Source organism: Rhinoderma darwinii, chromosome 1 (assembly GCF_050947455.1).
Source record: "Rhinoderma darwinii isolate aRhiDar2 chromosome 1, aRhiDar2.hap1, whole genome shotgun sequence".
NCBI classification, from domain to species: domain Eukaryota; kingdom Metazoa; phylum Chordata; class Amphibia; order Anura; family Rhinodermatidae; genus Rhinoderma; species Rhinoderma darwinii.
Window position 1 is genome coordinate 115614973 of NC_134687.1, and position 26187 is coordinate 115641159.

General features: G+C 41.1%; 1 protein-coding gene across 1 annotated transcript in view; it reads left to right on the plus strand.

Moving 5' to 3' along the window:
• Positions 1-4385: 4385 nt before the first annotated feature.
• Positions 4386-26187, plus strand: part of PPID (peptidylprolyl isomerase D) — a 51864-nt gene continuing 30062 nt past the window's right edge. Inside the window, exons 1-4 of the mRNA XM_075860298.1 lie at positions 4386-4550; positions 11905-12045; positions 13313-13419; positions 25926-26114. Coding sequence (XP_075716413.1) covers positions 4466-4550; positions 11905-12045; positions 13313-13419; positions 25926-26114 — 522 coding nt within the window. The 5' untranslated portion in view covers positions 4386-4465. The remainder of the gene's footprint in view (positions 4551-11904; positions 12046-13312; positions 13420-25925; positions 26115-26187) is intronic.

Genomic DNA, 26187 nt, shown 5'->3' on the forward strand with positions numbered 1-26187 from the left:
TGCCCAGGCCAATCGGTGGCAACCGACTAATTGTGAAGAAATGCACAGGTATTGGGGGTTAGTCCTCAACATGGGTCTCACTAAAAAGCCAGAAGTGAGATCCTACTGGTCCACGGACATTCTCTATCATTGTCCGCTGTACCGCAATACTATGACCAGATCCCGCTTTGAGGCCTTCCATAAATTTCTTCACTTTAGTGACCATTCCCAATGCCCCCCTGCGAATGACCTAAACTTCGATAGACTTTTTAAAATTAGGCCCCTCATTAACATTTTATCCCAAAATTTTTCATCCGTCTACACCCTTCAAAAAGAAATATCTATAGATGAATCCCTGGTGCACTTCAAGGGCAGGCTGAAGTTTCGCCAATATTTACCAAATAAGCGCGTCAGGTACGGGATAAAAATGTACAAGCTGTGTGAATCGGACACCGGATCTACACATGCTTTCCGGATTTATGAGGGGAAGGACAGGACAATACAGTCCCCAAATTGTCCCCCCGTCCTGTCCACAACAGGGAAGATAGTGTGGGACCTCCTGCACCCACTGCTTGATCAGGGGTACAACTTGTACTTGGACAACTGGTACACAAGTGTACCCCTGTTCAAATGTCTAAAAGACAAAAAAACAGTGGCATGTGGGACGGTGCAAAAAAATCAGAGGCACCTTCCCAAGACCCTCATCAGCCAATCCCTGCAAATTGGCGAAAGCAGGGCATTGATGCAGGATGGGATCCTGTGTCTCAAATTTAGAGACAAACAAGAGGTCTGTATGCTGACATCTATACATGACGCCAGCTGCACCCCTGTCCCCACATGTGGATTCACATCATCCACGATGAAGCCTGTGTGCATTCAGGCATACACTAAATTCATGGGGGGGTTGATCTGAATGATCAGGTGTTGAAACCATATAGTGCCATGAGAAAGTGTACCTTGTCCAGCTGGCACTATACAACTCCTTTTTAATTTTTAGGAAAGTTGGCAATCCGTGTACATACTTGGAGTACCAAGAGAAAATTATAAAATTTATTTTATTTGGAGATGAGGTGGGGGAAACGTCTGCTGCTCCAAGTAATGTTTGCCGAATTGTTCCTGGGCAGCACTTTCCTAGTGAAGTGCCTGGCACAGGTAAAAAAGGCAGGGCAAAAAAAAGGTGCCGTGTCTTCACAAAAAGGGGTATTCGTAAGGATACCACATATCAGTGCGACACTTCCCAATCTAAACCCGGACTGTGCATGAAGGAGTGCTTCCGCATCTACCACACCTCCCTAGATTAAAAATTTAATACTTTTAAACTCCCCCCCCCCCCCTTTCCCTTTATCATTCTGGTCTTTTACCCATTTTTCAAATTGGACACTAAAAAAAACAAACCAAAAAAACCCTCAATATACCCCTAGATGAATACCTAATACGTATGATCTGCACAATTTTTTCAGGCCTATGCTTGTGCCCAAAAATCATCCAAGTAAAAATAAGGCCTCAAAACCCTTGTGGTGCTTCTTCACTTCCAGGCACTGCTAAGTGTCCATACAACATATTTAGACCACTTTGGAGCTATTTCTAAACTCAGAAGAAAAATCCCAATAAACATTGAGGTGTCTTCCTGCACTTACATGCTGTCTGAAAAATCTGTCCCATAACTAACGCATTTATGAAAAATTTAACATTTTATTTTTAATGGCAGATTTCTACTAAATTCAGCCCCAAAAAATATGGGGTCATAAAAGTGAGGGGCAGTTTCCAAAATGGGTAGGCTTCTTTGGTGTTTCCACTGTACTGGTACCTCAGGAGCTCTGAAAATGCGACATGGCACCCGAAAACCTTCCCAGCAAAAGCTGTGCTTCAAATGGTTCTCCTTCTTTTCTGAGCCCTGCCGTGGGTCTAAACAGCAGTTTATTACCAAATATGGGGTATTGCCGTAATCAGAAGAAATTGCTTTACAAATGTTGGGGTGTTTTTTCTCCTTTATTCCTTGTAAAAAGGAAAAAATTCTATGCTTTTTACGAAAAAAAAAGTAGATTTTCATCTTCACAGACTAATTCCACTAAATTCTGCAAAAAAACTGTTGGGACAAAATGCTAACTATACCGCTAGAAAAATTCCTTGAGGGGTGTAGTTTCCAGAATGGGATCACTTTTGGGGGGTTTCCACTGTTTTGGTCCCTCTAGGGCATTGCAAACATGACATGGCACCAAAAAGTATTGTAGCAAACTCTGCGCTCCAAAATCCAAAAGGCGCTTTTTTGCTTCTGAGCCCCGCTGTGAGTCCAAACAGCAGTTTATTACCTCATATGGGGTATTGCCGTAATCGGAAGAAATTGCTTTATAAATGTTAGGGTGTTTTTTCTTCTTTATTCCTTGTAAAATGTCTATGTTTTTTCAGAAAAAAAGTTGATTTTCATCTTCACAGACTAATTCCACTAAATTCTGCAAAAAAACTGTAGGGACAAAATGCTAACTATACCGCTAGAAAAATTCCTTGAGGGGTGTAGTTTCCAAAATAGGGTGACTTTTGGGGGGTTTCCACTGTTTTGGCACCACAAGACCTCTTCAAACCTGACATGGTGCCTAAAATATATTCTAAAAAAAAGGAGGCCCTGAAATCCACTAGGTGCTCCTTTGCTTGTGAGGCCGGTGCTTCAGTTCATTCGCGCTCTAGGGTCACATGTGGGATATTTCTAAAAACTGCAGAATCTGGGCAATAAATATTGAGTTGCATTTCTTGGGTAAAACCTTCTGCTACATTAAAAATGTTTTGAATACTTTGAGGGGTGCAGTTTTCAAAATGGGACATTTTATTGGCACTTTCTAATATATAAGGCCCTAAAAGCCACTTCGGAACTGAACTGGTCACTGAAAAAATAGGCTTTTGAAATTTTCGTGAAAATGTGAGAAATTGCTGCTAAAGTTCTAAGCCTTGTAACGTCCTGGAAAAATAAAAGGACGTTCAAAAAAAAAGATGCAAACATAAAGTAGACATATGGGGAATGTTAACTAGTAACTATTTTGTGTGGTATAACTATCTGTCTTACAAGTAGATACATTTAAATTTAGAAAAATGCTAATTTTTACTAATTTTCTGTAAATTTTGGTGTTTTTCACAAATAAATATTGAATTTATCAACCAATTTTTTTTTACTAACAAAGTACAATATGTCACGAGAAAATAATCTCAGAATCGCTTTGATAGGTAAAAGCATTCTGGAGTTATTACCACATAAAGTGACACGTCAGATTTGAAAAAATCATCTGTGTCCACAAGGCCAAAACAGGCTGTGTCCTGAAGGGGTTAAGAAGTGTAGTTTCCTAAATGGTGTCACTTTTGGGGGGTTTCCACTGTTTTGTCCCCTCAGGGGCTTTGTAAATGTGACATGGCACCGCAAACCATTCCAGCTAAATTTGAGCTCCAAAAGTCAAATTGCGCTCTTTCCCTTCTAAGCCCTGCCGTGTCCAAACAGCTGTTTATGAACACATGTGGGGTACAAGTGTTGTGGTGCTTTTTCTGCTTTAGTTCTTGTGGAAATGAAAAAAAAAAATTAGCTAAACCTGCATTTTATTGAAATAAATGTAGATTTTCATTTTCACGGCCTACTTCCTATAATTTCTGCAAAAAATCTGTGGGGTCCAATATGTCACTCAGGCGTTATTACCACATAAAGTGACACGTCAGTTTTGAAAAAAAATTGCCTTGTCCATAAGGTGAAAACAGGCTGTGTCGTTAAGGGGTTAAGATTAATCTGTTTACTTAAGACATAAATTCGAAATCTACAATTAAAAAAAAGTGACATTTTCAGGAAGGTTTTTCCCATTTTAATTTGACTATTAGGGTGTTAAAATATAAAAAAAATACTTCTCGTTTGCATATAAGGGGCTGCGTTTTTTTCGCCATGGCTTACTTATGGTTTGTAGTGCACCAAAGAAATTGGTGAGGGTTTTACTCCCCATGATGTGCATATAAGTGATCAGGCATGGGGTTGCCCTCTGGCAGTCCCCGTCCATGGAGGGCATTATATCACTGTGCAGGGGGTGCCAGCACATGTGCTGTGAACGAAATCTTATATTTCCTACTAAAAACCTGACTACACTCCAGAATATGTAGGCGCGTTCACTTGCACTGCACATGTGGCCGCCATTACACCCTGGTGAGACAGGCCGTACATTGCGCATCACGTCACTCTCAACAGTACGGGAGGGTCGGAACCCACCCGAGCAGCGCGTTATTGTATTGAGCTCCTGCGACAGGTGTGAATAGGAGTTTAGATAGGATCATCCCGGATACGGGCAGCCATATGCCGCACTCTACAACGCTTGTCGCAGATTCTGCTCTACGAAACTCCAGAATGATCCAGAACTACAGAGGGGCGGGTCATAGAGTGGCGGAAGTCCCGCCCCCGCCGCAGCGGAAGTATGCTCAGGTGTGAGAAGCCGGTGAACAGTTATAAGGAATTGTCCATAGAGAAGAGATGTCTAACCCGGCACCCAACAACCGGCCGTCTAACCCGGAGAACCCGCGGGTATTTTTCGATGTGGAGGTGGGAGGCGAGCAGGGTGAGTAAGCAGGGTTCGCGCCTCCTGTCAGCAGATGAATGAATGACGCGGGGAAGTTGTGCTCACAGGTTGAGTGTGAGTGAGGACGCCGCATGAGGGTATATATATTCTATACAGTGTGGAGAGCAGTGACTGGAGACGTGCGGCGGACGTATTCTACCTTCTCACAGTTACGTTAGTTAAAGGGGGCTTCCAGCGATGTCAGTAAACTGACTAGATGTGCATTAGACTAAACTCGCTGCCAACGTGTGAGGGGCCAGCTCCGTGAAAGGGTCAACATGCTCCATCCTTTGTTCCCCTGGGGGATAAGCAGCTGCCCGAGGTGTCTGGCACCTCCTTATCGCCCTCTTTATTGAAGTAAACCACTATGCTGAGCTGTTCTCTAATATGTATGGCCGACATAAAGGGACACAGGTCACAATTGATACTTTACTGTACACCATGCACGGTCTGAGGGGGTGGAGCATGACAGGGATTTTCTCTCGTGTTCTTTGATTCCCTGTGTCATGCTCCACCCCCTCAGACCAGTTGTCTGGACTTTTCCTTCAAGGATCCGCTTCTTTAGGCAGAATGGTGGAGATTTTTTTCCATCTCATCCACTATTCCTGCTGGTCAGTGGGTGGCACACCACTTGTCACTAGTAACCAGCAGAGAACATCTCGCAGACAGCACGGCTCATAATGGTCGAGTTTTTTTATTACGTGAACTTTATTCTGCGGATCAGTACGAATATGGCGATACTAGGTTTTATTTCGTTTATATTTTATGCTGCTCTACTTGTACAATCCTTCTTTTTTTTTTTTTTTTTTTTTACAAAATAACTTTATGGGTGGCACCACCATACACCACTATAGTTGCTACATTAAGAGATCTGATTTTTTATTTTTTCAACGCTGCTATGTATGGGCTCCAATTTTTCATTGGTAGATCACTTTTTATTGTGGCTTTTGGGAGTCTAGTCTATTGCCGAGTTGTAGCCGCTTTTCAATGTGGATTTCACCCATTTAAATCCATGTCAGAAAAAGTCCTGTCTGAACTAGTCCTTCTTCTGAGGATCTATTAGGCTCCTTCGCATGTTATTGCCCTGCGTTTGATGTTAAAGAGGCTCTGTCACCAGATTTTGCAACCCCTATCTGCTATTGCAGCAGATGGGCGCTGCAATGTAGATTACAGTAACGTTTTTATTTTAAAAAAACGAGCATTTTTGGCCAAGTTATGACCATTTTTGTAGTTATGCAAATGAGGCTTGCAAAAGTCCAAGTGGGTGTGTGTAAAAGTCCAAGTGGGTGTGTATTGTGTGTACATCGGGGCGTTTTTAATACTTTTACTAGCTGGGCGCTCTGACGAGAAGTATCATCCACTTCTCTTCAGAACGCCCAGCTTCTGGCAGTGCAGATCTGTGACGTCACTCACAGGTCCTGCATCGTGTCGGACACATCGGCACCAGAGGCTTCAGTTGATTCTGCAGCAGCATCGGCGTTAGCAGGTAAGTCGATGTAGCTACTTACCTGCAAACGCCGATGCTGCTGCAGAATCATCTGTAGCCTCTGGTGCCGATGTGTCCTCGCTCGTCTGACACGATGCAGGACCTGTGAGTGACGACACAGCGTGATCTCTCGAGAACACGCTGTGTCTGCACCGCCAGAAGCTGGGCGTTCTGAAGAGAAGTGGATGATACTTCTCATCAGAACGGCCAGCTAGTAAAAGTATTAAAAATGCCCCGATGTACGCACATAATACACGCCCACTTGGACTTTTGCAAGCCTCATTTGCATAACTACAAAAATGGTCATAACTTGGCCAAAAATGGTCGTCGTTTAAAAATAAAAACGTTACTGTAATCTACATTGCAGCGCCTATCTGCTGCAATAGCAGATAGGGGCTGCAAAATCTGGTGACAGAGCCTCTTTAATTTCCAGGAAAAACTGACGTATATGTTAAATGTAGACTGATGGATTCTGTAAACCGTTTAACAAATACCATTATGCTCTATGGGTTTGTCCTAAACGGGGGTTATGAGAGTTCATGACGTATCTGTTAAACGGATACCATTATAGTCTATATGTGACCGATTCCACGATTGGACTTTTGTTTAACATATCTCTATCCCATGGACTATAATGGTATCCCTTGAAAGGGGTTTTCCAGCCACCTAAAACTGATGGCCATTCATTTCAATGGGACTGAAGGCTGCAATACCTGTGAATGGCGTTATGTACACAGTCCACACTGAACTTTCCCGATGTACATGCTAAACATAGGGAGAGAAGGAGATGTGAAGGAGGCCTGTCAGACAGGGTTCGTTTTCTCTGCCTGCTCAAATGGGACTTTTCTTTACTGGTTACAGTAGACCAGCAGGCCATGCTATTCTGGCTTTCTAGATCAATGGAAATGCAACTGACTGGAGGCTGAAAATGCCATCAGAAAAATAGTTCCAATCAATGAAGACACTTAATTGAAAAGTAAATGACAAACCCCAAAGTAAACATTGCTAAGTGGTTGTATCCATTAATAACCCAGAAAACCTTTTTGCAAAATGAACATCAAGGTAGGGGGAATTCTTTAGAGGGCTCTCCTGACATGTCTGTTTTAGTTAATACTTGTATTATCCATGAGATAAGAATTCTAGAGCTTTTAGATCGGTTATGCTGTTCCTCCTCGAAACATGCAGCTAAACTGACAGCTGGGCATTACTATTCCCCTTTTCAATGGGACATGCTTTACACAATGTAATCTGTGCTGACACATCCACTTGACATGGTGGTGGTGGGGGGTATTCTAGTGTCTATGGGGTTGTCTGTCAGACTCAGTACCATAGACTTAGAGGCTCTGTCACCAGATTTTCAAACCCCTATCTCGTATTGCAGCAGATCGGCGCTGCAATGTAGATAACAGTAACGTGTTTTTTGTTTTTTTTTTCAAACGAGCATTTTTGGCCAAGTTATGAGCTATTTTATATTTATGCAAATGAGCCTTTCTTAAGTACAACTGAAGAGAAAAACTGGATACGCGGCACTGCTTGATGTAATTAATTTAATGACGATAAATGCTACGCGTTTCGATACCGGACCGGCATCTTCATCAGGCATATCAAGAGGATAGTACAAAAACACACACATATATATATATATATATATATATATATATATATATATATATATACACACAAAAGTACAAAATGAAAAGCAAGTTCATTGGGCCAGTTCAGACCAGCCTCCTGGCCAAAAAACCGCCAAAACCAGAAGGTCAAAGTTCAGCTATATAAAAAAAAACACAGTAAACAGTAAAAATGGGGTGAATAAAAGTCACAAATAGGTTGCTAATCAGATAACAATTGACATAAAAGGCCACATTTAGTACATTAACTAAATGAACATAATGATCCGTTCAGTCAAGGGACAACAGGGAAATGCTGCACTCAATACAAACTATATATTGTTCATAAAAGTGTTTTATATGTAGTATGTGGAAGGAATAGATAATCTGGAGTTGTCATGGGGATGGTACGATGTCAAAAAAACTGTACGAGATCTTTAATACAGTGCATAGTGGCGCGTTGTCATGGCAACCGTAAACAAAGGCATACCGGAAGAGAAGGGAAACTGTGTTGGAACGCATAGTGAAGCAAGCGCACATGGCCGCCTTAACAGCTATCTAAATTTTAAAAGTGCACACTATCGTCCATGGCTAAAGAATGTACCTTTTGGCCAATTCAAACGAATAAGAAAAAATTGTACTAGCGATAAAGATTTCTCCATTGAATGTAATATTTTGAAAAAAAGATTTAAACAAAAAAACTTTCCAACTAGTTTGATAAAGGGAGCAGAGTCTAGAGCAAAGGCGCTAACGCAATCTGAATGTATCAACCCCACAGCCCGAGCTGTTGTGAAACCGACCGATTTTTAACTGTAATTTTATCACTACTTTTAATAAAGGGAGTTAATTAATGCTATACTTCTGAAGCATTGGCACATTCTAAAAAATGATCAAACACTTTTATGAACAATATATAGTTTGTATTGAGTGCAGCATTTCCCTGTTGTCCCTTGACTGAACGGATCATTATGTTCATTTAGTTAATGTACTAAATGTGGCCTTTTATGTCAATTATCTGATTAGCAACCTATTTGTGACTTTTATTCACCCCATTTTTACTGTTTACTGTGTTTTTTTATTTTTTTTGATATAGCTGAACTTTGACCTGCTGGTTTTGGCGGTTTTTTGGCCAGGAGGCTGGTCTGAACTGGCCCAATGAACTTGCTTTTCATTTTGTACTTTTGTGTGTGTATATATATATATATATATATATATATATATATATGTGTGTGTGTTTTAGTACTATCCTCTTGATATGCCTGATGAAGATGCCGGTCCGGTATCGAAACGCGTAGCATTTATCGTCATTAAATTAATTACATCAAGCAGCGCCGCGTATCCCGTTTTTTTTTTTCCTGTATTTCTACTACCTTGGCAACCCCTTGGGAGTTTGCGTTGGGATTGGCAGCAGCTTTTCTACTACGAATTACATGCCGGTAATTTACAACCTTGGAGGTGAGCATATATGTGCGTTATCTCCGCTCATTATTTATTGATACCGCAAGTTTGGCGCCGTGTTCGTTTTGTTTCATTTTTAGTATTAAGTACAACTGGGCGTGTTTAAAGTTAAGTCCAGGTGGGCGTGTATTATGTGCGTACATCGGGTAGCGTTTTTACTTGTTTTACTAGCTGGACGTTGTGAATGGGAGTGTATAATGCTGACGAATCATCATCATCCACTTCTCTTCGTTACCACCCAGCTTCTGGCAGTGCACAGACACACAGCGTGTCCTCGCTCGTTCCTCCTGTGGGAGGAAGTGAGTGACGTCACAAGCGTGATCTCGCGAGGACACGCTGTGTGTCTGTGCACTGCCAGAAGCTGGGTGGTAACGAAGAGAAGTGGATGATGCTGATTCGTCAGCATCATACACTTCCATTCACAACGCCCAGCTAGTAAAACAAATAAGAACGCCCCGATGTACACACACAATACACGCCCACTTGGACATAACTTTAAACACGCCCAGTTGTACTTAAAGAGGCTCTGTCACCAGACTTTGCAACCCCTATCTGCTATTGCAGCAGATAGGCGCTGCAATGTAGATTACAGTAACGTTTTTATTTTTAAAAAACGAGCATTTTTGGCCAAGTTATGACCATTTTTGTAATTATGCAAATGAGGCTTGCAAAAGTCCAAGTGGGTGTGTTTAAAAGTACAAGTCCAAGTGGGTGTGTATTATGTGCGTACATCGGGGCGTTTTTAATACTTTCACTAGCTGGGCGCTCTGATGAGAAGTAACATCCTCTTCTCTTCAGAACGCCCAGCTTGTGACAGTGCAGATCTGTGACGTCACTCACAGGTCCTGCATCGTGACGGCCACATCGGCAGCAGAGGCTACAGTTGATTCTGCAGCAGCATCGGCGTTTGCAGGTAAGATCGACTTACCTGCAAACGCTGATGCTGCTGCAGAATCAACTGTAGCCTCTGGTGCCGATGTGGCCGTCACGATGCAGGACCTGTGAGTGACGTCACAGATCTGCACTGTCACAAGCTGGGCGTTGTGAAGAGAAGAGGATGTTACTTCTCATCAGAGCGCCCAGCTAGTGAAAGTATTAAAAACGCCCCGATGTACGCACATAATACACACCCACTTGGACTTGTACTTTTAAACACACCCACTTGGACTTTTGCAAGCCTCATTTGCATAACTACAAAAATGGTCATAACTTGGCCAAAAATGCTCGTTTTTTTAAAATAAAAACGTTACTGTAATCTACATTGCAGCGCCTATCTGCTGCAATAGCAGATAGGGGTTGCAAAATCTGGTGACAGAGCCTCTTTAAGAAAGGCTTATTTGCATAAATAAAAAAATGCTCATAACTTGGCCAAAAATGCTTGTTTTTGAAAAAAAAACGTTACTGTTTTCTACATTGCAGCGCCGATCTGCTGCAATAGGAGATAGGGGTTTGAAAATCTGGTGACAGAGCCTCTTTAAAGAGGCTATGTCACCAGATTCTCAAATCCCTATCTCCTATTGCATGTGATCGGCGCTGCAATGTAGAAAACGGTAACGTTTGTTTTTTTTTAAAAAACCTTCGTTTTTGGCCAAGTTATGAGCTATTTTATATATATATATATATATGCGCAAATGAGCTTTGAAATGGACAACTGGGCGTGTATTGTGTTTTTCACTGGGCGTATTTACGTGTATGACATTGACCAGTCAGCGTCATACACTCCTCTCCATTCATTTACACAGTACATAGTGTTCTTACAGCCACATACACAAGTGTCCTGATAATGAATACACATGACCTCCAGCCTGGACGTCCTGTGTATTTAGAATCCTGACACTTCTGAATCTTTTCTGTGAGATTACAGCAAGCCACGCGAGATTACGAGGTAAACGAGATTTCGTCCGTGATATACGGTCGATACGTCGGCCGCATTTGCCAGACGGAACACAGTGCAGGGAGCCAGGCTCCTAGCATCATAGTTATCTATGACGCTAGGTGTCACTGCCTCGGTGCGGGACAACTGTCCCATACTGAAAACATGATTACGGTGCGGAAAAGTTGTCCCGCAGTGACACCCTGCGTCATAGATAACTATGATGCTAGGAGCCCGGCTCCCTGCAGTGTGTTCAGTCTGGGAAATGCGTCAGGATGTATGGACCGTGTATTACTGACTGAACACGCTCGTGTGAATCCGGCCTAAGGCTCCCGTTCACCTCTGCGTGATGGGCCTCCATCGCCGGTTACTGTAATTTGTCGAACACCTGACAAATCCAAGTCAATGGGTTGCGACAAACTAATTTTCATATTCTGTTGCTTGGGTGTCCTGCTTTTTTTTTTTTTTTTTTTTTTTTTTTTTCTCCTTCCACTCCAAATTTTTTTCGGTTTGCCCGTACAAATAATGGTGACTTAAACTACAACTTGTCCTGCATAAAACGTGCCCTCATACAGCTATGTGCAAGGAAAGATAAGTTATTCCTTTTGGAGTATGGAGAGGAAGAATGAGAAATGGCCATGGTGGGAAGGGGTTAAACAAAATGTGAGATGTGCTTTAATGGCTTTTTTTACTGGTTTTTGTTTTTCTTGTACAATTTAAAGGGTAACGTTACTGCTGGCACGTGGAAAATATAAGTGACATTTGCACTGTAAAGTTTAGACAGTTGGGGGGCCTCATGTTACTGTACTTCTTGATATTTGTATTTGTTAGAAACATGTATCCCTTTTTTGGCATGTAGGAAAGTTAATGCCTGTGCTTGCTTAGATCTTATCTTACATCTTATTTCCCTGCCTCTTATTGTTGTAGTTGGCCGAATTGTCCTAGAATTATTTGCTGATGTGGTTCCAAAAACTGCTGAAAATTTCCGAGCACTGTGCACAGGCGAAAAAGGTTTAGGAAAAACAACTGGGAAACCTCTTCACTTTAAAGGATGTCCCTTTCATAGAAGTAAGTTATGTTAGTCTACATTTGGCAAACTAGTGCAGTGTTTTTTATTTTTAGTTTTTTTTCCCCTTTGAAAGAGCACTGCTTTTTGTTTGCGCACTTCAGGTATTAAAGGGAAGGTGTTACGAAAATTTTATTTTTTTATATATTATTGCATTTAGTCATTAAAATAAATGTTATTTGTTTTTGTGTTTTACTTTGTTTTTTTATTTTTTACTTTATGGGGGCTGCCATTTTTTTTTCTCATCTCTGTATGTGTCTATTAACGACACATACAGAGATGGAATACGGCACTTACATCCCCATAGAGAATGTGAACGGGAGCCGTTCCGTTCACTATAGCGTACGCCGTCTGTGTGGGAATGCCGCTCCTACACAGACCCAAAGGAAGGTCTTCGGCAGAGCGACATCCGGCGCCATTTTCATGTGGACCGGAAGCCGCGGCCGGACAGTAAGATGACGACTTCCGGTCGCGGCTGTTTCCGGCCATATGTTCAGACGCAAGGACTAGGAGCGGCGGCAGGAGCAGGTAAGTTATGTTTGTGTATGTTCGTGTTATACTGTGTACCACTGTATCTAATCCTCCTACACTGCATTCGCTCAAAAAATGGCGGCACACAGTGTAGGAGGTTTGAACATTCAACCCCCTCCTTTCTCCTGGCACTAGCCAGGTTAACGGAGGGGGGATTGTGTGAGGACACTAGAGCGAGTGTGTCTTCTCCAATTTTGCAGCATTAATCAATGAGATTGCTTTACCACATGCCAATGCTGCAATTTTGGGAATTGTTCCCTCCTAGTGACCAGCACATGGAAGTCTTATACATTAGAATCTAATTTATAATATTTCCTGACTTGTGAAAAAATTAAAACCGTATATAAATTACACATTAACTGTTTAGCTAAAAAAAAAAAAATTCTAGCGACACCTTCCTTTTAATGGGGTTTTCCTGGACTTTGCATAGTTTACCAGGCACACCACCATACACAACTTCAGTTGCTGTGCCTGGGATTGCAGATGAATGGGTTTGAGCTGCAATCCCAGGTATAGCCACTAGGGATGTATATGGAGCTGTGATTGGTAAACTAAGACTGCAGCGTTCGTTGCCTTGGCACCTTCATTCAGCTGGTCTGTGGGGGTGCTGGGAGTCTGACCCCTAGCGATTGCCTATCATTAGGCTAGGTCAGTAATAGAAGTCCCGGAAAACCCCTTTAATAGTGATTTGCATACATTTACTGTTTTTACATTCCTTTTTCTGTATTCTTTTCTTAGTTATTAAGAAGTTTATGCTCCAAGGTGGAGACTTCTCAAACCAAAATGGAACTGGTGGTGAAAGTATATATGGGGAGAAATTTGAAGATGAAAACTTCCATTACAAGGTTTTTATGATTTATAGAAACTTTGCTGGCTTTCTGTGAATATAATTATCTAAATCAAGGTGGTATATGTTAGGTAGAGATGAGGGCCGGTCATTCTGCAGGCTTCAGTGGATACTTCCGCAGCAAATGTGACATATAACGTTTCTTGGTATTCCCATGTTTTTCCTTCTTCAAAACTGCATGTGTGTATCATCAAAATTAATTTATTTCAGTAATTCAATTCAAAAAGTGAAACTCATATTATATAGATTCATTTCCAGCCTTTTTTTTTTTTCTCAAAGGACAGGTGTCACGAAAAAATGTGAATATCAATTTGCTTTTAGTGTTATTAAAATTTTTGTTTTTTTACTTCTTTTTTTTTATAACATTTTTACTTCTCTATGGGGGCTGCCATTTTTATTTATTTTTTCCATCTCTGTATGTGTCGATTAATGACACATACAGAGATGGAATACGGCACATACATCCCCATGGATAATGCGAACGGGAGCCGTTCCATTCACTATAGTGTACGCCGTCTGTGTGGGAACGGCGCATGCGCCGCTCTCACACAGTCCAAAAGGAAGGTCTTCGGCCGAGCGACATCCGGCGCCATTTTCTTGTGGGCGGCGGCCGGATAGTAAGATGACTACTTCGGGTCGCGGCTTCCGGACATGTGGTCAGAAGGAAGGACTAGGAGCGACAGGACCAGGTAAGTTATGTTTGTGTCTGTTCATGTTTTACTGTGATTACCACTGTATGTAAGCCTACTACTGTGCATTCGCTCAAAAAATGGCGGCACACAGTGTAGGAGGTTTGAACATTCAACCCCCTCCTTTCTCCTGGCACTAGCCAGGATAAAGGAGGGGGATTAATTGAGCACACTAGAGCGAGTGTGTCTTCTCCAATTTTGCAGCATAAAGCAATGAGGTTGCTTTACCACATGCCAATGCTGCAATTTTGGGAATTGCTCCCTCTAGTCACAGCACATAGAAATATTATAAATTAGCATCTAATTTATAGTATTTACTGACTTGTGAAAAAATTAGAACAATGTCTAATCATGTATATACTAACTGTTTAACAAAAAAATAAAATAATTCTAGCGACACATTCCCTTTTAATGATTATGGCTAACCGTTCATGAAAACCCCAAATTTTGTCTCAGAAAATTAGAAGATTGGGTAAAAGTTGAAGAATGTAGCCTCATCAGCTCTAATCCGCTAATCAACACAACCGCAAAGGTTTCCTAAGCCTTTACAAGGACTGGTCTGTTGCTCAGTGGTCCAAAGGGCTGTGTTCAGTTGAAAGTAAATTTTACATTTCATTGGGAAATCGAGGTCGAATAGTGGAGAGGCATCAATCCAAGTTGCTTGCGGTCCAGTGTGACGTTTCCAGTCAGTGATGGTTTGGGGAGCCATGTCATCTGCTGGTGTTGGTCCACTGTGTTATAGCAAGTCCAGAGTCAGCGCAGCTGTCTACCAGGACATTTTCGAGCACTTCATGCTTCCCTCTGCTGACAAGCTTTATGGAGATGCTGACTTCATTTTCCGGCAGGACTTGGCACCTGCCCACATTGCCAAAAGTACCAATACCTGGTTTAATAACCACAGTATCACTGTACTTGATTAGCCAGAAAACTCGCCTGACCTAAACCCCATCGAGAATCTATCGGGTATTGTCAAGAGGAAGATGAGACACCAGACCCAACAATGCAGACTATCTGAAGGCCGCCGTCAAAGCAACCTGGGCTTCCATAACACATCAGCAGTGCCACAGGCTGATCGCCTCCATGCCACGCCACATTGATGCAGTAATTCATGCAAAACGAGCCCCGATTTAAAGAGGCTCTGTCACCAGATTTTGCAACCCCTATCTCATATTGCAGCAGATCGGCGCTGCAATGTAGATAAGAGTAACGTATTGTTTTTTTTAAAAACGAGCATTTTTGGCCAAGTTATGACCATTTTTATATTTATGGGGTCTAGTTTTCTAAATGGGGTCATTTGTGGGGGTTTCCATCGCTCGGACTCCTATGAGCCTCTGAAAACCTGGCTTTGTGCAGGAAAACAAAATGTACTTCAAAATGTATAAAATTATTATTCAATTTAAGTCTTCTAAATTGGTGAAAATTTATTTTATTTTTTCAAAAGTGCTGCCAAAATAGAGTAAAGAGATGGAAATATATATTAAATTAAAAAGATTGTACAGTATGTGTGTACATATGTGACATATTGCAGTTAAAAATAGGGAAAAAGGTAATTTTTACAAAATTTCTTCCATTTTTCTATTTTTTAATTTCCGCAAATTGTATCAGTCTACTTTTACCACTAAAATAAAGTACAACATGTGACAAAAAAAAATGTCAGAATTGCTTGGATATTCAAAACTTTCAGTTATTCTCTGTAAAGTCAGACATACCAGATTTGATAAATCTGGCTTGGTCATTAAGGTACAAACATACCCGGTCATTAAGGGGTTAAGCAGTAATTTCTCACATTTTCTTCAAAATTTCAAAAGGAGGGGCCAGTTCAGTTGTGAAGTGGCTTTGAGGGACTTATATTTTAGAAACCCCCAATAAAAACTACACCCCCTCAAAGTATTCAAAACGGCATTTAGAAAGTTTCTTAAATCTTTAGACGTTTCCCAGGAATTAAAGGGGTATTCCGGAACTAAAAAATTACATTTATTTAAATAAAACAATGAAAATGATATAACTTTACAATGTACTTACGTTTCATCAGATGGCTGTAGCGTCGTATATCCTCCTCCGTCACCGCCCCCTTAGTGAAGCAAAATCTGCACTTCCTGTGCAGACCCGTCCATTTAGTCTTCTGCCTTGCTTCCGGTTTCCGGCTTTCACACTGTACGGTTACGTCACAAATGACGTAACCGTACCACGTGCTTCTTTATCTCATTAGAGCATGCGTGGTTAACACACTCCACCGCGCATGCTCTGTGAAATTATAACCCCTTATAAATTACCGACGGAATACGAAGTTGCGGGAATAACGGCCGTTTCAGCCGTCTTCCCGACAGGTGCAGGAGCTGTGACAGCTGCTGTCTCGTACAGCAGCTCCTACAGCGGGGACCGATCGCTGTGTCCCCGCTGTCTAACCCCTTTTTAGGGGTTAAGTTACCATCGCCGGCCTGCTACACTATAGCGGCCGGCGATGGTTACTATGGCAACCGGACACCAAACAATGGCGTCCGGCTATGCCATCGACGGAAGCCTAATGGGTCCTGACAAAGTCAGGACCCACTATGCTTGCTGTCAGTGAATAGCTGACAGTTCTAATACACTGCACTACGCATCAAGTCCCCTTGTGGGACAAAGTAATAAAGTAAAAAAAAAAAGATGTGTAAAAATAAGAAAATAAAAGTTAAAAAAAATCCCTTTTTTTCCCTTATCAGTCCTTTTTTTTTTTATTAATAAAAATATATAAATAAATAAAATATACATAATTGGTATCGCCGCGTCCGTAACGACCTGAACTACAAAATTATTTAGTTATTTATCCCGCGCGGTGAACGCCGTAAAAGAAAATAATACCAAAATCACAATTGTTTGGTCACTTCACCTCCCAAAAAATGTATTAAAAAGAGATCAAAAAGTCGCATGTACCTAAAAATGGTCCTGATCGAAACTACAGTTCGTTACGCAAAAAATAAGTCCTCGCACGGCTTTATTGATGGAAAAATAATAAAGTTCTTGCTCTTAGAATAAGGTAACACAAAAAGTGAATGATTTTTTACAAAACGTATTTTATTGTGCAAATGCCATAAGACATAAAAAAAAACTATAAACATCTGGTATCGACGTAATCGTATCGCCCCGCACAATAAAGTGAATATGTCATTTATAGCGCACGGTGAACGCTGTAAAAAAAAAGAATAAAAAAACAATAGTAGAATTGCTGTTTATTAGTCACCACGCCACCTAAAAATAGAATAAAAACTGATCAAAAAGCCGCATGCACCCCAAGAAAACTACAATGAATTCCTCAAGGGGTCTAGTTTCCAAAATGGGGGCACCTTTTGGGGGTTTCCACTGTTTTGGTACCAGAAGACCCCTTCAAACCGTTTAACCCCTTAATGACCGGGCCATTTTGCACGTTAATGACCAAGGATTATTTTTGTTTTTTTCACGGTCGCATTCCAAGAGTCGTAACTTTTTTTTTATTCCGTCGACATAGCCGTATAAGGGCTTGTTTTTTGCGGGACGAGTTTTATTTTTTAATTCCACCATTTTTAGATGCTTTTAATATATTGATTAACTTTTATTAACTTTATTTTAGGAGAGAATTGAAAATAAGCAGCTATTCCAGCATTGATTTTCACGTTAGAAATTTACGCCGTTTACTATGCAGCTTAAATAACATGTTAACTTTATTCTATGGCTCGGCACGGTTACGGGGATACCAAATATGTAAAGGTTTTATATGTTTTTTCTACGTTTGCACAATAAAAACCCTTTTAGAAAAAAATTACTTGTTTTTGCATCGCCGCATTCCAAGAGCCGTAACGGTTTTATTTTTCCGTCTATGTGGCCGTACGTGGGCTTGATTTTTGCGGGACAATGTGTAGTTTTCATTAGTACTATTTTGGGGTACATAGGACTTAGATTAATTTTTATTTAATTTTTTATGGTGGGAATGGAGAAAAGAGCGAATTTTGCCGTTGTTTTTTTGGACGCCGTTCATCCAGCGGTTTAATTAATGTGTTAATTTTATTGTTCAAGTGGTTACGATCGCGGGGATACCATATATGTGTATGTGTGATTTTGTTTTGACACTTACTTTAAAAAAAACACTTTTTGGGCAAAAAAAATAGTTTTATTTGATTTTCACTGTAATTTTTTTTTTTTTTGTTTTTCACCAACTTTATTTAACGGATTGACATTTTTTTTTTAGTCCCACCATGGGACTTCACTATGCGATGTGCCGATCGCATATATAATGCTTTGGTATACTTCATATACCAAAGCATTATTGCCTGTCAGTATAAAACAGAGGGAGCTCCCTCTGTCAAACACATTAGATGCCGCTGTCACTATTGACAGCGGCATTTAATGGGTTAAACTGCCGGAATCGGAGCGCGCTTCGATTCCGGCAGTTGCAGCAAGAGCCAGGCTGTGTATAACAGCCGTGCTCCTGCCGCTGATCGCGTGGGTACACTGGCAGTACCCGCGCCATCACAGGACGGATATATCCCTCCTCCTGCGCGAACTAGCAGCTGCAGAGCACTGATATATCCGCCCTTCGGCGTTAAGAGGTTAAAAATGCAGATATCCAGTGATTTCAGCTTGTGCTATCAGTAATAGAATGAGAGCACCAAAATGAAGACTGAGATTGCAGAAGTTAGTAGAGCTGGGTGTAGTAGGCGGAGCAAGTGCACTGCTGCATGCACATTGCATGCTGGGACTAGAGCAGTGCATGCAGGGAGGAGAAACACAGGAAGAGAAGAGGAATGAACTTACTGAGCAAAACAAACCTCTCAAGGTAAAGAATAGGGAGTAGTGTTACTAAAACCATTTATTATCAAGAAAAAGATAGAGTGCACTAATATATTAATAGAGGAACATTGCATTGATTTAAAAAAAAAAAAAAAAAAGGATTGGAAAACCCCTTTAAAGCAAAGTAGAGGTGAAAGTAATACATTTCTGTTTTGTTTTTGTTGCAGAAATTCATATTTAACCCCTTAGTGTCTAAGCCTGTTTTGGCCTTGTGCACACAGCCGATTTTTGCAAATCTGACGTGTCACTTTGTGGTAACTTCAGAATGCTTTTGCCTATCCAAGCGATTCTGAGATTGTTTTCTCGTGACATGTTGTACTTTATGATACTGAGAAAATTTCGTCGTTCAACTCAATATTTATTTGTCAAACACCAATTTAGAGAATTTGTAAAAATTTGCATTTTTCGAAATTGTAATGTATCTTCTTGTAGAACAGATAAGTAATACCACACAAAATACTTACTAGTTTATATTTCCCATATGTCTACTTTTATGTTGGCATCGTTTTTTGAACATTCTTTTATTTTTCTAGGACGTTACAAGGCTTAGAACTTTAGCTGCAATTTCTCGTATTTTCAAGAAAATTTCAAAAGGCTATTTTTTTCAGGGACCAGTTCAGTTCTGGCTTTGAGGGCCCTATATATTAGAAACCTCCAATAAAACACCACTTTTTAAAAACTGCACCCCCTCAAAGTATTCAAAACAGCAATTTCAAATTATATTTTTTTACTAAATACATTTGTAATACTTTTATTTTTTTTTTTTTTTTTTCTGTAACACAGGAGGTTTTACCAGAGAAACGCAACTCCATATTTATTGCCCAGATTCTGCAATTTTTAGAAATATCCCACATGTGGTCCTAGTGCGCTAATGGACTGAAGCACTGGCCTCAGAAGCAAAGGAGCACCTAGTGGATTTTGGGGCCTCCTTTTTTAGGAATATATTTTAGGCACCATGTCAGGTTTGAGGAGGTCTTGTGGTGCCAAAACAGTGGAAATCCCCCAAAGTGACCCCATTTTGGAAACTACACCCCTCAAGGAATTTTAAGAGGTATAGTTAGCATTTTTAGCCCACAGGTTTTTTGCTAAATTTATTGGAACTGGTACGTGAAAATGAAAATCGACTTTTTTTTAAAAAAAAAACATACAATGTTTTAGTTTTTACAAGGAATAAAGGTGAAAAAGCCCCCCAACATTTGTAAAGCAATGTCTTCCGATTACAGCAATACCCCATATGTGGTAATAAACTGCTGTTTGGCCTCGGGAGGGAGGGCCATTTGGATTTTGGAGCGCAGATTTTGCTGGATTGGTTTTCGGTGCCATGTTTGCAAAGCCCTGGAGGGACCAGAACAGTGGCAACTCCCCAAAAGTGACCCCATTTTTGAAATTACACCCCTCAAGGAATTTTTCTAGGGGTATAGTTAGCATTTTGACCCTACACGGTTTTTGCTGAATTTATGGGAATTATGCCGTGAAATTGAAAATCTAAATTTTATTTTTATTTTTTCTAATAAGATGTAGTTTTAGCTCAGATTTTTTTTTTTTTTCATTTTTACAACAGATAAAGGAGAATAAACACCCCAATATTTGTAAAGCAAACTCTTCTGAGCACAGCAATACCCCATATGTGGTAATAAACTGCTGTTTTGACACATGGCGGAAGTTAGAAAGGACGGAGCGCCATTTGACTTTTGGAGCGCAAGTTTTGCTGGAATTGTTTGCGGCCCCATGTCACATTTGCAAAGCCACTGAGGGGCAAAAATAGTGCAAACCTGGCAAAAGTGACCCCATTTGGGAAACTATACCCCTCGTGGAATTTATCTAGCGGTATAGTGAGCATTTTGACCCCACAGTTGTTTTTTTTGCTGAATTATTGGGATTATGCAGTGAAAATGAAAAATCTACATTCTTTCCACTAAAATGTTGAATTGTTTTCATTTTCACAAGTAGTAAAGGAGAAAAAGCGCCCCAACAATTGTAAAGCAATTTCTCCCGAGTCTGGCAATACCCCATATGTGGTCATAAACTGCTGCTTGGATACACCGCAGGGCTCAGAATGGCAGGAGTGCTACTTGGCATATAGATTTTGGTTGATTGTTTTTTGGGCGCCATGTCGCATTTGCAGAGCCGTACAGTAGAAACCCCTGAAAAGTGACTCCGTTTTGGAAACGTTACTCCTCAGGGTAATCATCTAGGGGTGTACTGAGCATTTTGATCCCACAAGTGTTTCATAGATTGTATTAGAATGCGGCAGTGAAAATTTTTAAAAATGTTCCCCAAAAATATGTAGTTTTGCACCCATTTTTTGTTTTTTCCCCACAAAGGGTAATCGGGGAAAAAAAACAACACATTTGTTACCCAATTTCTCCCGAGTCCAGCAATACCCCATGTGTGGCCCTAAACTGCTGTTTGGGCACATGGCAGAGCTCAAAATGGAAGGAGTGCCATGTGGCTTTTAGAGCGCAGATTTTGCTGGACTGGTGTATGGGCACCATGTCGCATTTGCAGAGCTCCCTTAGGTACCAGAGTAGAGTGTAAAACCATGAGAAGTGACCCCATCTGGTAAACTACACTCAAGGCATTTATCATTTGCCTGGACATATGACAGGGCTTAGGAGTGAAAGGCGCATGTGAGACCTATTTTGGTGATTTTCGCAGCATTAGCCCACAATGGCAGAGCTCTGGGGTCAAATAGTAAAACAAACCCCCATTTTGGAAACTGCACCCCTGAAGGCATTTTGACCACACAGGTTTTTTGTTTTTTTCTATAAGAAATGAATGCTCAGTGGATGGTACAAAGTGAAAATTGCAAAGGTATGTGCCATTTTAGTGCACAATATTTTGTGCCCAGTTCGTGCCACTGAAGACAAATACCTCAAACTGTTAAGCGGGTTCTCCCGGGTATGGCGATGCCATATATGTGGATGTGCACTGCTGCTTGGGCATGCTGCAGGGCTCAGAAGGGAGGGAGCGCCATTTGGCTTTTGGAGCGTGGATTTTGCTCGCTAGTTGTTCTGTTTGGGGTATAACTGGTATTTTAGTTTGATGTGCGGGGATATATAATCTGTGTGGAGAACATCAGGGTATAATAATTGGGTAAATAAATAATAATCCGCAAACATGTGGTCGCTGTCGCACTGATAAATGGTGCCAGATCTTATCCGCTTTTGGACACACTGCACATTTTGCATCGCTATATTCTGAGAGGCAAAACTTTTTATTTTTTCTCCACCGGAGCTGGGTGAGTGCTTACTTGTTGCGGGACAATCTGTAGATTTCATTGGTAGCATTTTGGGGTACATGCGTGTTTTTCTTCTAGTTTTTTTTTTTTTTTTTTTTTGGGATCACTTTGTATTTAATTTTTTTGGGCAAGCAAGGTGACCAAAAACCTGCAATTCTGATGGTTTTATTTTTTACGGCGTTCGCCATGCGCTATAAATGACAATTTTAATTTATTCTGCGGGTCGGTACGATTACGGCGATGCCAGATGTATAAAGTTTTCTCATGTTTTGCAGCGTCTGCACAATATCACTTGTTTCAAATTTATTTTTGAGCGATAACTTATTTTTTATTTATTCCGTCACAAAAAGCTGTGGGAGGGCTTGTTTTTTGCAGGACAAGCTGCAGTTTTTAATGGTATAATTTTGGGGTACATGCAACTTTTAGTTTTTTTTTTTTTTTTTTGTTTTTTTTATTTATTTCTGTTTTGCGAGGGGTAGCGACTAACAAACAGCGATTCTGGAATAGTTTCTTTAATTTTTTTACGGTGTTCACCGTATGGGTAAAATAGCGTGATTATTTTTATAGTTTGGGTCGTTATGGGCGCGGGGATACCACATATGTGTTTTTTTTTTTTTTTTTTCCTATAATAAAAATACTTATTATAGGAAAAAAGGCTGTTTATAGTGTTTTTTTTAACATGAAACTTATATTATTTTTTTTTTTACAACTTTTTTTATTAACTTGTAACTTTTTCTTTTGTCCCACTAGGGAACTTGAAGGCATGAAGCCCTGATCGCTGTTCTAATACACTGCACTTTCCTACATAGTGCTGTGTATTAGAGCTGTCAGCTATTCACTGACAGCAAGCCTATTCTGCTTCGCCTCCCGGCGGGGCCTAATAGGCTTTCGTACTAGGAAGCGATTGTTAGTTGCTATGGCAACCGTAGCCTATCTGAACACCCACGGGTGCCGATGGTTGTCATTAGCAACCATAGGGTACGATCTAATCACTTAGATGCAGTCAAAGCTGCATCTAAGGGGTTAATCGGCCGGATCGGAGCCTAGCTCCGGTCCTGGCCGTTGCAGAGGGGCGTCGGACAGCTAATTACAGGAGGTGATAGCGCTGGCTCAGCTTCTGAGCCAGCGCCATCACATACACACGTCATCAAGCTGTGATTGGTCAGTCTGCTTTGACTGACCAATCACAGCGATCGCCGGCAGGAGACCGCTGTGAATAGTCCCCTGCCGTCTTACTGTGCCGATCAACTGTCATAAACAGTTGACGGCACAGTTCTGTCACCTTGTCCTTTGACAGGGTGACCGTTTTTAGCCAGGACGCAGTGGTACGTCACGGTGCCTTAAAGCACTTCAATGCAGAACGTACTGGTGCGTTAAGGGGTTAATCTATTTTTTTTTTTTTGGTAACGCAAAGTTTTACGAGAAAAATGCAACTGAATATTGCCCAGATTCTGCAGTTTTTAAAAGTCTCACATGTGGCCCCAGTGTGCTAATGGACTGTAACACCGGCCTCAGAAACGAAAGAGCACCTAGTGGATTTTGGGGCCTTTTTTTATTAGAATATATTTTATCCACCATGTCAGGTTTGAAGGGTTCTTGTGCCGAAACAGTGGAAATCCCCCAAAAGTGACCCCATTTGGGAAACTACACACCTCAAGGAAATTATCTAGGGGTATAGTTAGCATTTTGACTGCACAGGTTTTATTCAGAAATTATTGAAAGTAGGCCGTGAAAATGAAAATCTAGTGTTTTTCAAAGAAAAACATAGGTTTAGCTAATTTTTTTTTCTCATTTCCACAAGGACTAAAGGAGAAAAAGCGCCGCAACATTTGTAAAGCAATTTCTCCTGAGTAAAACAATACCCCACATGTGGTCATAAATGGCTTTTTGGACACACGGCAGGGCTTAGAAGGGAAAGAGCGCTATTTGGCTTTTGGAGATCACTTTTAGCAGGAATGGTTTGCGGCGGCCATGTCGGATTTGCAAACGTTAACGAAGTGCAGGGATTGTGAATAGACATCCCGTCCTGGCTGGAAGGAATGTCTAGTCACTGTCTAAAAACACTTCAGAAACGTTAATATGTCAGTATAAGACAGAACATCGTGAACAACCCAGTGTCACTATGCGCTGTCTAAATTAATGTAGAGAAGTGCATGACGCTGATTGGTCAGCATCATACACTCCTCTGTGCAACGCCCACTTGGCCTAAGGTAAAAACATGCCCACTTGGGCATTAAGAAGCTAATTAGCATAAAGCTAAAATCTCTCCTAATGTGGTGAAAATAGATAGTTTTTCTAAATAAAAAGCCCTGCTGTCGCCTACATTACAGCGCCGATCTTGTGTAGGAGATTGTCACCACATTATAAGTGCCCTATCTCTTTAAAGTTAAAGGGAAGGTGTCATGATTTTTTTATTATATTGCTTTTTATATGATAACATAAATTTTATTTATTTGTTCTCATGTTCTACTTTTTACCGTTCTTTTACTTCTCTATGGGAGCTGCCATTTTTGTATTCATTTCTGTATGTGTCCATTAACGACATATACAGAGATGTTATACGGCACATACAATCCCATAGAGAATGTGAACGGGAGCCGCATGCACCGCTCCCACACAGATCAAAACAAAGCTCGTTCCCAGAGCTAAATCTGGCGCCGTTTTCATGTGGACCGGAAGCCGCTGCCGGTCAGTAAGGCTGGATTCACACAAGCACATTACGTCCGTAAAGGACGGAACGTATTTCAGCCGCAAGTCCCGGACCGAACACCCTGCAGGGAGCCGGGCTCCTAGCATCATAGTTATCTATGACGCAGGGTGTCACTGCGGGACAACTTTTCCGCACCGTAATCATGTTTTCATTATGGGACAGTTGTCCCGCACCGAGGCAGTGACACCTAGCGTCATAGAGAACTATGATGCTAGGAGCCCGGCTACCTGCAGGTTGTTCGGTCCGGGACTTGCGGCCGAAATACGTTACGTCCATTACGGACGTAATTTGCTCGTGTGAATCCAGCCTTAGATGACTACTTCCGGCCATATGTTCAACGAAGAGGAGCAGAGGCGGCGGCAGGAGCAAGTAATTTATGTTCGTGCATGATGTGTGTATTATGTTTGTGTGATACGGTCTGCTGAGCGCTGTATCTAATCCTCCTAGCACTGTGCAGTCGCTCAGAAAATGGTGGCACACAGTGTAGGAGGTTTGAAGACATTCACTAGCCAGAAGGGAGGGGGGATTGTGTGAGGACACTAGAGGAGAGTGCGTCCACCCCAAATTTGCAGCATAAATCAGAGGTTGCTTTACCAAAGTGACCAAGCTGCAATTTTGGGAACTGCTCCCTCTAGTGGCTAGCACATGAAAATGTTATAAATTAGAGTCTAATTTATAATAATTCGTGACTGGTGAAAAAATAAAAAATGAACTGTGCAAACACAAATTGTTTAACTCAAGAAAAAAAAAAATTCTAGCGACACATTCCCTTTAAGTACCATGGTGCCATTGAATCACTCGTCTCCGCTCAATGGCTGGAGATATAAAAGTCAGTCATGATGTAGTGCCAGTAGCATTTAGGCTGGTGGATACTCAGTGACCTGTTGCGTTTAGCCGCATAGGTAGCATGCAATGATGCCAACTAGTGTGTTTTTTTTTGTTTTCAATTGTTTTACAATCAAGACAATGGGCCGCTAAGAATTTTTCATATCTGATGTGTGTTCTACATAAAATGCGCTAATTTTATTTCCTTTTTTTTTTTTTTTTTTTTCCCCCATCAGCATGACCGGGAAGGCCTGCTGAGTATGGCCAATGCTGGTCCAAATACTAATGGTTCTCAGTTCTTCATCACAACTGTCCCCACACCCCATTTAGATGGAAAACATGTGGTATTTGGTCAAGTTCTAAAAGGATATGGCATTGTAAAAATGCTGGAAAATGTGGAAGTTAAGGGGGAAATACCTTCCAAGGTAAGTGGTTTAATGCTTGTCAACTTCTCTGTAGTTTAACAAAAAAAAAATGTACACACAGGAGTAATTCTTA